We start from the raw sequence: 14,365 nt of genomic DNA, 5'->3' as shown, positions 1-14,365 counted from the left end.
TCTATATTGATCACTAAGCACTCGACTCGTCTGATTGTTGTGTCCGCTCCTGTAGAGATGACATGTCAGGACAGTCGGCCGCCAAGCGGATTGAGCGCAGTCAGTTCACCGACGAGATGGACGCTCGATTCGGCTTTGACAGGATGAAGGAACCCGGAGAGAAGACGGGCTGGCTGATCAACATGCACCCGGTATGGCATTTCATGTCATGTCATGTCTGGAGTTGGATAGAAGTCAAGTCTGCCTTATTGTTATTTTTTTTTTTTCATGCACTGGTCATACAAAGAATTGAAATCAAGTATCTTACTCTCCCATTGCATACACAGACATACATTAGGTATAGACATAGACTGTGACATTGCATGGATATATCTACCATGTCTATGTCATTGTCTATCTTTACCTAAAGTATGTCTATAGGGACGTTTAAAAGCATAATGTTGGTTAATATTGTCTTTGATGCTCACGTAATATGTATTTTACATATAAGTGTTATGTTGTGTTGTGTTTTCACCATAATAGACAGAGATATTGGACGATGACAAGCGGATGATAAGTGCTGTTGATTATTACTTCATTCAGGAGGATGGAAGCAGGTTTAAGGTCAGCCGGTTCTTTTTTTCATTTCAGCTTTATTTATGAAAGAAATCTGTGCATCAGGATTACATGTTCATTCTTCACAGTCCATATATTATATTACATTACACAAAGATGATGGTTTTATCCAAGGTGAATTACAAAAGACAGACAAGTTACAGATGGAATATAATTGTATATACTTGTGAGTTACTTTCATATATTCTTAAATGCTTTCTTGTAACACTTTCTAACAGGTTGCCCTGCCATTCAAGCCTTACTTCTATGTTGCCGTTCGAAAGGTATGTGTATTCTGAAAGCAATTGGCCGTCAGACATTTTACTGAATCAGACTTGATTTGTATGATGAGTTGATTTGTTTGTCTATTTGCATTGCACAGAACTGCGAGCGAGAAGTCATCTCATACCTGTCAAAGAAGTTTCAGGGGAAAATAGCCAAGCTGGAAGTCTGTCCCAAAGAGGACTTGGACCTGGTAACATTGTTATGACACTATTATAAATGGTCTACAATGGCAGTCTTTGTGAATTGTTTTGAAGTCCATTTCATGCAGTATTCACACATGCTATTAAAATGTTGAGGCACAGTGCAATTTTTCTGTATGTATGTACTTTGAAAATAATGGACACATTACAGTTTCTTACATTTTACAGCTGAGTAAGAACGTTTACTGTATAACTGTTTTATTAGCAACAATATTAACATCTATTATTTTCCACCTTGTAGCCTGTCTCTACCTGTAAAAAAAACAAAACAACAAAACACCTTCAAAATTCACATGCATATTGTCCAGGACTCCTAGCAGAAGATACACTTTTTCTCAATGGGACAATCCTGGCTAAGTAAGGGATAAATGTAATTGAAATTAAATTTCTGTTGTCCCACTTTTCAGGCAAACCATCTGGTGGGCCTGAAGCGAAATTATATCAAGCTGTCGTTCAGCACAGTGGACGATCTGATTAAAGTCAAGAGAGAAATATCTCCAGCTGTTCGCAAGAATCGAGAAAGGGAGAAGTCCAACGAGGCCTACACGAGCATGTTGTCCAGGTACCCGCTACTCATACAACTGCATGCTCTATCCTCTGATATCACTGGTTCACGAGTTTGTCGAGTGCTTGGTGCAATATGCATTTTTGACATGTTAGCTGGCCTCTATCCTGGGATGCTTAAAGCTGGGCTTACACTGTGCGACTTTTGCCCCGATTTGGGAATCGCACGACGTTTTGAGAGTCTGGCCGATTTCTTGCTCATTCGCAGGTCAATCGTGAGTCTCGCATTGTGCAGTGTACATGGGGTAACGACAAGTGATTTTGCCTCACGATCGCGCAATCGCAGGGCCGCAAGAAAATCAAAACGGTTTGAAATTCTGGTCATGGCTCGTGCGTAAATCGCACAGTTAAAGCAGTGCTATGACCCGATTTGACACTTCACATGCACAAATTAATAGGGCCGTGCGATTCGCTGTTGAGCGTGACCTCATCTCCACCTCAGGTGCGCATGTTCCCTCTTCTGCAGACCGGGGAAACATGCCTGTCGCGTCGTACAGTGGAAGCATTTCGCTCGCATCCGCCTGTCGGCTCGTGTAGTGTGAGGACGTGAGTCGTGAGCTGTGAACTTTTAAACAGTGAAATTCCATCGTGCAGTGTGAGCAGAAGCTTAAGACCCACGAGTGAAAATATTGCACAGTGTATGCCCGGCTTTAAACAGAGCTCATGCGGGATGAGTATCATGGTATCCTGCCACCGGTGTCTGAATGGGTGAATGTGAGGTATACAATGCAAAGCGCTTTGGGTGCTCAAAGGAGTAGAAATTAAAGCGCTATGTAAATGCAGTCTATTTACCATTTGCAGTCCATTTTAGAACTGCATAGCAATTCCACACTCATAATTGAGCTCAGAATTAACGTGGAAGGGTGGGATTCGATCGGAAATCATACGATTCAATGCTCATTTGCAGACCTTGACCACGAGGCCACGGATGCCCCAGTAATCATACTGTCTTCTGTGTTGTGGCTCAGTGCGTTGGCTGGAGGAAATGTGATGGCCGGGGAAGAGGACGGGCCGTCTAAGAAGATGTCCGATCAGATGGACAACATCGTGGACATGAGGGAGTATGACGTGCCCTACCACGTCCGCCTCTCCATCGACCTGCAGATCCATGTGGTAAACTAACACCTCTGATCATTCCTATTTTTTTCCTGTTAACCCGTTAAGACACAGCGTTATAGAGTTGCTGTTACCAGGATGTCAATGACCAAATTGTAGCACATTACTTAAGGTCCTGTGTTATGTCATACTAGTATGTAGTACTTTGGTACTTAACATTTGGATGACTATTACAGCGTGCTGCTGGAGGTACGGCGTGCATTAAAGGGGCTTTAAAGTATATTTTTAGCTAATATATTTTTTTCTGCCTGTCCTACGACCTGCAGATCCATGTGGTAAACTAACACCTCAGTTCAATCCTCTTTATTTTTTGTTGAAGTACATTTTTGGGGGATTTTTGTATTTCTGACGTGAAGGTGAAAAGATACCGTAAAGTTGTTGGAGAGAGAGGCAGGGGAGGGGTTGGTAAATGACCCAGGCCGGCCCTGGGTCGCCATGGGAAATGACCCTTATATGGTGCAGGTGAGCCACCTTAACTCAGTTAGTGTGTGTGTGTGTGTGTGTGTGTGTGTGTGTGTGTGTGTGTGTGTGTGTGTGTGTGTGCGTGTGTGTGTGCGTGCCCTTTTCAGGCTCACTGGTACAATGTGCGGTACCGAGGCAGCGCCTACCCTCCTGAGATCGTACGGAGGGACGACCTTGTGGAACGTCCAGTAAGTTGCAGTTGCAAGTGTTTTATTTCTCTCTCCACACTTGTCAATGAAAGGGCTGAAGGACTTGAGGACAAAAATTGGGCACAGGACCGTGGGCTACTTTTAAGATTATGAAGATAGTAAGTGGAGAATTCTTGCACACCTCCTTGGTCAGGTGCGTAGGAGTGGAACCCCTAGATCACCAACATTAAAGCAAAGAAAGCTCCTGCACACTGTTCACATTTGCATGGTTTAATGCAACGTTTCGGTCTACTGACCTTCTTCAAGCAATTCAAAAAAGGTTTGAATTGCTTGAAGAAGGTCAGTGGACCAAAACGTTGCATTAAACCATGCAAATGTGAACAGTGTGCGGGAGCTTTCTTTACTTTCAGATTATGAAGTACATAATTGCAATAATTGAAATAATAATTAATGATAACAGACAGTGATTGTTTTTCTTTTTTTTAAATTCATGCTTAGCAATTATTATTTTGCTGATCTCATTTTAAAAATAAAAATGTTGCAGTATGCATGTATGCAGTATTTTTTTTTTTTTCTAGCACTACTGTCTATTTATTTACACTGTATTTGTTCCACAGGATCCAGTTGTGCTGGCGTTTGACATCGAGACGACCAAGCTGCCCCTCAAGTTCCCAGATGCAGAGTCAGACCAGATCATGATGATCTCCTACATGATCGATGGACAGGTCAGTGCATGGCCATAATAAAGATAATTTTTTTTGTCTTTTACGACTTTATTGATGATAGGACCATTTGAGAGGTAGGACAGGAAGCGAATGGGGAGAGCTGGGGAGGGGTCAGCAAAGGACCTGGGCCGGGAATCGAACCTGGGTCGGCCACAGGGAGGGCAGACGAGTACCCTACCGGTTGGCCACGGCAGGGCCATCATGGCCGTAATTATGGCGGCCCGAGGGCCAGATCCGGCCCAGGCATGGCAAACCTGGCGCGCCATGAGATTGGAACAAATGAAAACATACGAAGTCAAAGGAAGTGTACCTGTATACCTTCTGTGTATGTTTTTTGGGTGCACATTATGTGACACTTTGCTTTTATCCAACACGATTTACAGAAATTGAAGGGTATTGGTTACAGTCCCTGTGGCACTGTTGGCTCAAGGGGCACTTCAGCCGTACAGGGAGGAAGGGATTTGTTAGGATGGGGATTGAACCTGCAACCTTGTGATCTACAGCTTAATTCCCTAACAATTACGACACGGCTGTTCATAGTACTAACAGTCTTACCCATGTCAAATTCCTTGTATTCATGGGTGTACTGTATTTGGGCAGTGAAACTGATTCTATGTTGCTTGTTTTGTTCAGGGCTTTCTCATTACGAACAGAGAGATTGTCTCAGAGGACATCGAGGACTTTGAGTTCACCCCCAAACCAGAGTATGAGGGGCCCTTCACAGTCTTCAATGAGCCTGACGAAGTAAGTCATTGTAACTGGTGAAAGCACCTGCAATTATATACAGTGGTGTTTTTGTTCACAGAAAAACTATAGTTGTTATTACGGAAAAGGCTGAATGGCTAGTGAGTCGTGAAAGCCACTATCCAAAATGGCTTACACTTGCACACACTCACACAGTTGTTCAGAAGACTGTCATGCATGACACCAACCAGCACATTTGGATCAGTACAGGGTTCACTATCTTCCCAAAAGCTAGTTAAGAGGAGACAGAAGTTGCTAACCAATTTTTTTGCCATTTATCCAGGGCCCTAAATTAACTTTTTTTGGTCACCAGCCAAAATGGCTAGTAGATGTTGATCTCACCAGTCAAACACACACTCACTAATGAGTCAACATGGCTAGTACGTTGGTCTTTCTACCAGCCAAACAGAAACTTCACCAGCATTTGGCCTGTTGGCTGTTGTTAATTTAGAGCCCTACTCTTATCCCTGTCCTTTGTGTGTCCATTAAAAAGTCCTCTTGGCACCTCCTTATTTGGTTTTAAAACACCTCTTTCTCCTCAGGCTGCTTTGATTCAGAGGTTTTTTGAGCATGTCCATGAGACGCAGCCCAACATCTTTGTCACCTACAACGGAGACTTCTTTGACTGGTGAGTGAGCCCTGCTCTTTATTCCTGCAATTGTCACTCTGTTTTTTCCCCCCTTATTGTTGATGTTTTTGTACAAATGTATTTTCCTTAGTATGTGTTAATGTGTTGTCTGCTTCTGGAACTTTTTTTTGGTTGCCATTTTGACTAGGAATCCCTGGCAAGAGACACTTGGTTTCAATGGGACAATCCTGATTAAATAAAGGATTTATTAAAATCTATATTATTTTTTAAATTCATAGCTGCTGGTTGGTATTTATGTTTAATGTCTTATGTCCATCCTCAGGCCCTTTGTGGAGACGCGTGCCGCACACCACGGTCTGAGCATGCACCAACAGATAGGCTTCCAGAAGGACAGCCAGGGAGAGTACAAGTCCAGCCAAGCCATCCACATGGACTGCCTCAGGTTGCTGCCACGCTGGCTTAATTCACTTTCTGATCTGAATTTTTCTAATGTTCCTTGGTCAGAGCAGGTTCACACACTGGAAAAAGACACTATGGTGAAGCACAAGGCGTTTTTTAATCCTTTTTAAATGCGTCTCACGCATCTCTATAAGAGGCTTTGTCCGTCCGTTGGTCCGTCCTTTATGCGTTTCTGAATTGTGATTCCCTCTTTTGTCCATAAGGCGGCAGAGTTGAATAAAAAAGGTTGAGAACCACTGGCATAGACGGACGCATCTGTTGTCCGCCTGTCGGACTTGTTCTGAGAGCAGAGTGACTCCTTGTGCTTGACCACAGTGTCTTTTTCCAGTGTGCAAACCTGCTCTCGCATTGAACTGCTCCGTTTGAGTCCACACACCTGTTTACTTTCCTGTAGATCTTGAGCGCAACAATATCCCTGTGGATTTGCTTGTACATAATGACATCCAAACTTTCAATTTCAGGCATGGACATGCATGTATTTCTTGATCTCTGAGATATTGAGTGCATCCCAATATGCAGGTCTTCGTCCTCCACTTGTGCTTCTGGCCTTGCCCTGCCTCCTGGCCCTGCCTCCATGGATAAAAAACAATAAAGTTTCCCAGATGTCAGCCTAGCCACAAGAATTTTTGGTGTACTATTCTTTATTCACCATCCAGTTCGCAGATGAGAAAATTACTTTACAATTCAGCTTTTGCAAGATATTGAAATACAAAGCTGTTGTCAGTGATGTCATCACGTCATCTTACTTCCTGGTACGAGGCCACAAGCACAAGTCGAGGACTCAAGTGTGCATATTGGAAATTGGAAATGGAATATGGAAAGTGTGCATATTGGGTAAATCTTTGCTCTAAAAGTAGTGTAGGTGATGCGCGCACATAGCCTAAAAATCTAGACGCCCCACTAGCGACCGCAAATTGAATTTGGTCCCGGGGGCAGTCTAGCGGACCCCGGTCGTTTTGCGAGGCTGAAAGTTATCCGATGACAGGGCCAATCAAATCGCGAGGGGGGCCGGGCTACCTAGTAAACAGGAAACTTTCTAAGAAGAAGCATGGTGTCCGTCCGTGCTACGTACAGCACGAAAGTGTTTACTTAATTTAAAAAGCCTGGATGATAATACATTTCGTGGCTGACATGGATTGATGTAATAATACACCATGAACTTATCGGACACAAATAGATCACAACACATTACTATTTGATCATTCGATGTTTTAAACTAGCTCGGTAAGCTAATTTGAGCATTTTACAGAACCAGATAGTCACACGCTAACAGACCACTACTGTAGGTGTAGAATGAAATTGCGGCCCCAATTTCTAATAAGACACATGCCATTAAAAACGAGACATTTGGGAGCTTTGAAAGTCTTTGAGTAGCTTACTAAATAGATGGGATCGATAGTCTGGCTAGTGGGAGCGAGCTGACCGGGGAGCGTCCTGCGTTGGGAGCGACAATCAGGGAAAGTTATGGGTATACAGCTAGCTAACACCGAACATGCCATGTTGACAACAATCATAAATATAACCATTTAACAAGCCCCAAATTGCTCGACATTTCGCTGATTGATCAAAGAGGGCCATGTGGTTGAAAACGAGGCATTTTTGAACTGTATAAGTGAAAACACGATTTATTAGGAAACTTGTTTGTGGCTGTGGTCATCACACGCTTTCACTGCTACGACGGCTGGAAGTTGCCGCTTCACCTACAAAGAGGCCCTCGCTAGTGGCTAGCTAACCTGTCGTCAATAACAGAGCTAGGTATCCAGCCTTGTATTATATGCCTGCCCCAAATTCTAATAAGATCCATGTCATTAAAAACGAGACATTTGGGAGCTTTGAAAGTCTGTAAGTCGCTTACTAAATAGATGGGAATGACACCTAGTCTACCGAGCTAGCGGCTAGCCATGTATTAGTTATGGGTATACAGCTAGCTAGCTAACACCGAACATGCCATGTTGACAACAATCATAAATATAACCATTTAACAAGCCCCAAATTGCTCAACATTTCGCTGATTGATCAAGGAGGGCCATGTGGTTGAAAACGATGCATTTTTGAACTGTATAAGTGAAAACACGATTTATTAGGAAACTTGTTTGTGGCTGTGGTCATCACACGAATTCACTGCTACGACGGCTCGAAGTTGCCACTGCACCTACAAAGGGGCGTGTCGCGTGTACGTTGTGAAAGACATCTGTGACGTTACACAGAAATGTGTGGGGATTGGTTGTTCCACCATCCTATTGCGTGACGTTGAGTGCTAAAGCAACCGTTTATCCCGCCCACACTGCCGCCCAGCCCTCCTAGACCCTGGTACAGCTTTTTGCTGTACAGGTCTGGCTGCGCTAGGCTAGCGCGCACATCCAGTAGAACAGGTGCTGGATCAAACAAAGACGCGTAGGAGAAGAAAGAAAATCCACACACTGTTAATGCTCACCGATTTATTCAACACAACGTTTCGACCTCAGGCAGTCTTCGTCAACCTATACACCTGACGAAGACTGCCTGAGGTCGAAACGTTGTGTTGAATAAATCAGTGAGCAGTAACAGTGTGCAGATTTTCTTTCTTCTTTTAAATCTTTGCTCTGTACACTTCCAGGTGGGTGAAGAGAGACAGCTACCTGCCTGTGGGCAGTCACAACCTGAAGGCGGCGGCGAAGGCCAAGCTGAGCTATGACCCGGTAGAGCTGGACCCGGAGGAGATGTGCCGCATGGCCACCGAGGAACCACAGGTGCACCATGGGACAGGAGACGGGGGGCATTTCACAATTCTATTTGTATTTCACAGTTCAATTTGAAGAGCTTCGTTACAAAATGACGTATATCCATTTTGGCAAACAACTTGAAGAAACCGCACACTGACCATTTCATTGTTTTCTTTAATGAACGACGTTTCAGTACTAGACCTTCATCAGGTTTGCTGAGTGACCCATGGAATGGGCCATCTGCGACACACCTGCCAGCTGAGGTGTGCGGAAAAAAAATCCAAGTTTAACATATATCCATTTTGAGAAATTGACATTTTTTTGTATTGGGTATTGCATTGCATAGCCAAATGCATCTCAAAATATTTGAATGGCAAGAATTTACGCATGGGTAGCTCAGTACAGTCATTTGCAATAATAAAATGCAAATAAAAGTCAAAAAATGGCGTTTGCGTCATTTTGCAACAAAACTCTTCATTTATAATTGGTCTGAGACCTGTGTTGCATCAGTGTTTGAAGAAGTGCATCAGCATTTACCGTATTGGCCCGAATATAAGACGTGGTTTTTGTTCTAAAAATAGTACTCTAAAAAGGGGGGTCGTCTTATTTCCGCGCGCTAGAGAAAAAAGTTTAATTTTATTTTATTTTTTTTAAACTTAACCTGAATTCGGCCATTAGCCTATGCTTCACAACAATGCCACAAAACTCAATAATGGATGGGTTAAGAGATCCATATCAAATTTGCAGATGCTTGTTTCGTTATGACAGTTGCAGCGCACGTCTATCAACTGTCAATGTCAACGCGATGCGGACGACAGTGCAAGGGGAAAAACACAAGTCAATCGCGGCTTGTTGCTCTGCTTTTATTTGTGTTTGGTTTTACAGTCTCATCAGGAAAGCTTTGGTCGTTCTCTCTGGTCAGCCGATAACGCCACTAGAACTAAAGAAATGAAGGGTGATTTGACGAACAACCTGTAGGCTAAGTTTTGGATGCTGTCATAAGCCAATCAATGGTCATCTGTGTGTGCGTGACAAAGCGACGATATGCCTCGCAACGATGCAACAACACAGAATAATGGTTAGGGCAAGAGATTGTCTTGTTCATATAAAATCACTAGGAGTTTTACCCTTGGTACGAAATGAATATCAATCGGACTTTTAATGTCAACGTGGTCCTGATAGGCAGCGCATGGGTTTCAAGTGCAATGCGTCAATCTGCCTTTGGTCACGTTCGGTTTCTACAGTCCAACGGAAAACTTTGGATGCATAAAATGAACGGCGATTTGGCGAGACGGCTGCTGGTTAGATATTGCTGTCAACGAAGCATTTCGCAAAATCTGTGCATTGCACAATAGATTGCCTATCTCTACTGGACTTGTTGCCTGCCTGGCTGGCGCAGACTGAATGTAGGCTATGTTGCGTCGCACTTTAAACAGGCGGGCCCAGACGGCTGTAGCCTGTTACGGTGCCTATTGGCGCTTGACAGGTGAAGTGAGTAAAGAAAGGAAAAGTAGCCATGAGTAGCCATATGTGGTCTTATATCATGGAAATTCCATGAAAATTATATTGTGAAATTTGTTCTTTGTAAAAAGCCTCAGATTTTCCAACAAATTAAAAACTGCATTTTGAGAAAAGTTTCAAATGTGAAACAAAATTAAGTCTTCAAAAAACTTTTTTCCCCAAAACATGAGCCTGAAAATGGGGGGTCGTCTTATAATCAGGATCGTCTTATATTCGGGCTAATACGGTATGTATATTTGAAAACTTAACTCACAGCCAGTAGGTTTGTCTAGCAACGTTTACTTCGTAAACCACAGTGCAATAGTCTAATATGTATTTGAAAATTACTAAACCAAAGGCAGTGTAACTTTTAATGGATGCTTTGATTGATTGATCGTTATCTTGACAGATTAGATGAACTCTAAAGGATCTACTGTATTTTTAAAGAAGGATAAATCCCTTTTTTTCCCCTACAGACGCTGGCGACATACTCTGTATCAGATGCCGTGGCCACATATTACCTCTACATGAAATACGTCCATCCATTCATCTTCGCCCTCTGCACCATCATCCCAATGGAACCCGATGAGGTAACCACACGATCGGACATCGTCATGTAGCCCCATAAAACACACCGTTCCACCACTGGAACTTTGTAATAGTCACTGAGCAAATGTTGCTACCACAGTACTACACCACCAAGACAGTGCACAGGGCCTTCAGTAATAACATGACACCTTTGGGCATTGCCATTCTGGAAACTGCTAATTTATAGCAGGGGCTGTGTCTTAAGGGGTTGCAGGTTAAACATTAAGAATATGTACTATTATGACATCACTTGTGGGGCTCCTCTATGTAGAACCTTGGAATCCTGGGGGAGTTCCCCAAACGTGATGTCATACCTGCAACCCCTCCTTTAAGGGGTTAATAAGCCATTTATACAACATTAAAAAAAAAATGTTCCAGCGCATGTAACCCCTCTTTTTATGAAAGTAGTTTTTGAAGACCGTTCAGTTATTTATTTTTAATTTTTTGTAATTTTTCATTGAAATTAAACAACCATTGCATTTTCCTTTTTTTCTTGTATGTGTGTGTGTGCATGCGCGTGTACAGGTTCTCCGCAAGGGCTCTGGAACGCTGTGCGAAGCCTTGCTGATGGTGCAGGCCTTCCACGCCAACATCGTGTTCCCCAACAAGCAGGAGCAGGTCTTCAACAAGCTGACGGACGACGGCCACGTCATGGACTCGGAGACGTACGTGGGGGGCCACGTGGAGGCCCTGGAGTCCGGCGTCTTCCGAAGCGACATCCCATGCCGATTTAAAATGGTATTTCACTTTAATTATAATGTCAATTAAAGGGACACTATGTGAGATGTTTAGTTGTTTATTTCACCTTGTTGTTAATGTCACCTTTTTCATGAATACTTACCACCACCATCAAATTCTAAGTATTCATTATGACTGGAAAAATTGCACTTTTCATACATGAAAAGGGCGATCTTCTCCATGGCCCACCATTTTGAATTTCCAAAAATAGCCATTTTTAGCTGCAAAAATGATTGTACTTGGACCATACTAGAAAATATAAGTTTATTACTAAGTCAACTTTCATGTAAAGATCAAATTTGGCAATAGGCAGCCCAGTTTCAATGAACAGCATAGTTGCAGTACCTTTTTTGACCATTTCCTGCACAGTGTCCCTTTAAAGTTGTGGTGCGCACATCCAAGACGCAGGTGCAGGATAAAGAAAGTCAAAACTATGAACAAAAAGATGAATGTCCGTCCGCACACTGCTCCCGTTGCTTTTTTCTTTAATTTTTCAAGTTAATTTTTTTCAAGCAGTACTTTTACAACACGAGCGGCATGATATTGCAACTTTGTAATATTATACTAATAGTGTTGTAATTACAGGAGAACAGGAGAAGAATCACCTCGCACTGGTGGACTTAATTTTGCTGTTCTTTTATTTCAGTGAAAATCGCGTTTCGCTTGTGCTTCGATGTCTCGTTGTTCTTCATGTTTAACTGTCATAAACTCGTGAATTTAATTCTCTCTAGAGATGCACCGGATCCAAGATCCGGTTCCGGATCCGGCAGGATAATAGGGTTTTTCACAGGATCCGGATCCGGTTCCAGGATCCAGGATCCGGTAGCCGAGGCTTTTCAGTCAAAATAGTTTGAGCCAACGTGTGTGAGTAGGCTATGTGTTTCAACCCTTTCGTAGGATCCGGTATCCCGCAGGATCTTAAGCAGTGGATCCCGTATTCGGCAGGATCCTAAAAATCAGGATCCGGTGCATCTCTAATTCTCTCATCAGTGCGAAGAGTGGGAAGAAATGTGTTATTATTAAATATATGGTTTTATTATTAATTACTAATGATCTCATTTATGGGTTTTTTTTGTTTGAATCTGCAGAACCCGGCAGCGTTTGACTTTCTCCTTCAGAGGGTTGAGAGAACTCTTCGTCATGCTATCGAGGAAGAGGAGAATATTCCGTTAGAGCAAGTCACAAACTTTAACGAGGTGAAAAATTGTGCTGGTATTCCTTTTCGTGTTTTCACTTGCTCTGTTTCAGCAATATAGCAATATATCTACACGCCAAAGCTGATGGCCCCGTTTCTTTAGGTGTGTGATGAGATCAAAAAGAAGTTGATCTCCCTCAAAGAAGTTCCCAACAGAATCGAATGCCCTCTCATCTACCATCTTGACGTGGGGGCTATGTACCCCAACATCATCTTGACAAATCGGCTGCAGGTAAATACCTTTTGGTGAACATCTCGGACGGTTATATGTCGATCACAAAGTGTAATTATAAAGGAACTGTACAGTCCTCACTAGCTATTGTAATAGTTCTGCTGGGTTTTACAGTTACATTTTCAGGAGCTCGATTCACTGTGTTTCGCTCCTTAATGACGTAGCCCGAAAACCTGTGTTCTCATTCTCTGCCTTACACTTGCACCCGTGTTGCTGAAGGGTTGTGCAAAAGGACTTTCTTCAACTCTGTCAAGATAGTACTTGATTGGGGTGGTGGTGTGGTGGTGGCTCAATGAGCTAAGATGCCATACCATTGCGCTGGCGACTTGGGTTCGATCACGGTCTGAGGTGCTTTGCCGGTCTTTTCCCCATATCTCTCTCTCACACTTGTTTCTTGTCACCCTCTCACACGGTCCTATCCTAAATAAAGGCATTAAGCCTTAAAAAAGATGCCGAACAGTAGAGGCTGGAGCACACTGCAGCTTAGTTTTTAAGTTTTTATTATATGCAGCACGGTGTTTGCTATATCTGTTTCTATGGCCTCTACGTTGGCCCTTAGATACAGGCCTACGAAGTATAAACACACTAGGAACTCTGGCCCTGGGCTTTAAGCCCAGGGCTTAAGTTTCTGGGCCTAAGTTCCTGGGCTTAAGTTTCTGGGCCTAAGTTCCTGGGCTTAAGTTTCTGGGCCTAAGTTCCTGGGCCAATGACCCGCAGTATAAACGGGGCCCCACTGTGATGCACCTGCAAGCTGAGGGATCATGTGTAGAGTCCCACTTGTACCCCAAAAGAGATAGTACTTGATTGATTATGTTTTTTGTCTTTCCAATGTTAACAGCCCTCTGCCATGGTGGACGAGGCGACCTGTGCGGCCTGTGACTTCAACAAGCCGGGAGCTACCTGTCAGAGGAGGATGACGTGGCAGTGGAGAGGAGAGATCAGTAAGAAGCTGTTTCCACCTAACCTGCTATTTTTGAAAACGCATTGGTTTTGGCCTTCTGTCTCCACGTAGCCAGAGCCACATATCAAAAATCCGGCTTTAAAAATATCCCATTTAGGGGGCTAAAATGTTACAATAGAGTTTTTATTTTTATCCACCTAATGTGTTTCCACCTAAACAGGAGAAAAAAATACCCACATATAAAAATATCCTGTTACGTTGAAACGGCACCGAAGTCATTTATGTCCTCCAGTCACAGCCCAATATTAACGAGCATTGAGGAAATGAGCACTGAATAATTGAGATCCTCTGAAGGCTTTTAATATTTGAAGTCTTTTCTTTTTGTCCTCTTGATAGTAGGGTGCATATGTATTGCATAAAATGCTGGAAGGCTTTTTTGGCATTCAGTATGCACACATGCATCGGAGGAAACCCTTCGTGTGGTTACACACGCACAATTATGTAGGTAATACGTTGGATGGGAATTTAATAATGTGTTTGGTGTATTTGCTTACGGGTTAATTAATTGTTAATTTGTTTAACGCATTAATTTGTCCAAATCAATCAGCCGGTAATTGGATAT

General features: G+C 43.0%; 1 protein-coding gene across 1 annotated transcript in view; it reads left to right on the top strand.

The window, feature by feature from the left end:
- pole (polymerase (DNA directed), epsilon) overlaps positions 1 to 14,365 on the top strand; it is a 45,588-nt gene that overhangs the window by 579 nt on the left and 30,644 nt on the right. The window contains exons 2-18 of the mRNA XM_063194822.1: positions 56 to 191; positions 523 to 603; positions 834 to 878; positions 977 to 1,069; positions 1,487 to 1,641; positions 2,612 to 2,756; positions 3,329 to 3,409; positions 3,988 to 4,095; positions 4,729 to 4,839; positions 5,382 to 5,467; positions 5,751 to 5,870; positions 8,484 to 8,616; positions 10,566 to 10,679; positions 11,203 to 11,415; positions 12,504 to 12,611; positions 12,714 to 12,842; positions 13,681 to 13,783. Coding sequence (XP_063050892.1) covers positions 56 to 191; positions 523 to 603; positions 834 to 878; positions 977 to 1,069; positions 1,487 to 1,641; positions 2,612 to 2,756; positions 3,329 to 3,409; positions 3,988 to 4,095; positions 4,729 to 4,839; positions 5,382 to 5,467; positions 5,751 to 5,870; positions 8,484 to 8,616; positions 10,566 to 10,679; positions 11,203 to 11,415; positions 12,504 to 12,611; positions 12,714 to 12,842; positions 13,681 to 13,783 — 1,961 coding nt within the window. The remainder of the gene's footprint in view (positions 1 to 55; positions 192 to 522; positions 604 to 833; positions 879 to 976; positions 1,070 to 1,486; positions 1,642 to 2,611; positions 2,757 to 3,328; positions 3,410 to 3,987; positions 4,096 to 4,728; positions 4,840 to 5,381; positions 5,468 to 5,750; positions 5,871 to 8,483; positions 8,617 to 10,565; positions 10,680 to 11,202; positions 11,416 to 12,503; positions 12,612 to 12,713; positions 12,843 to 13,680; positions 13,784 to 14,365) is intronic.

This window comes from Engraulis encrasicolus, chromosome 3 (genome assembly GCF_034702125.1).
Source record: "Engraulis encrasicolus isolate BLACKSEA-1 chromosome 3, IST_EnEncr_1.0, whole genome shotgun sequence".
In the NCBI taxonomy this organism is placed as follows: domain Eukaryota; kingdom Metazoa; phylum Chordata; class Actinopteri; order Clupeiformes; family Engraulidae; genus Engraulis; species Engraulis encrasicolus.
Note: the sequence above shows the minus strand (reverse complement) of the source record. Positions and strands in the feature narration are given on the sequence as shown.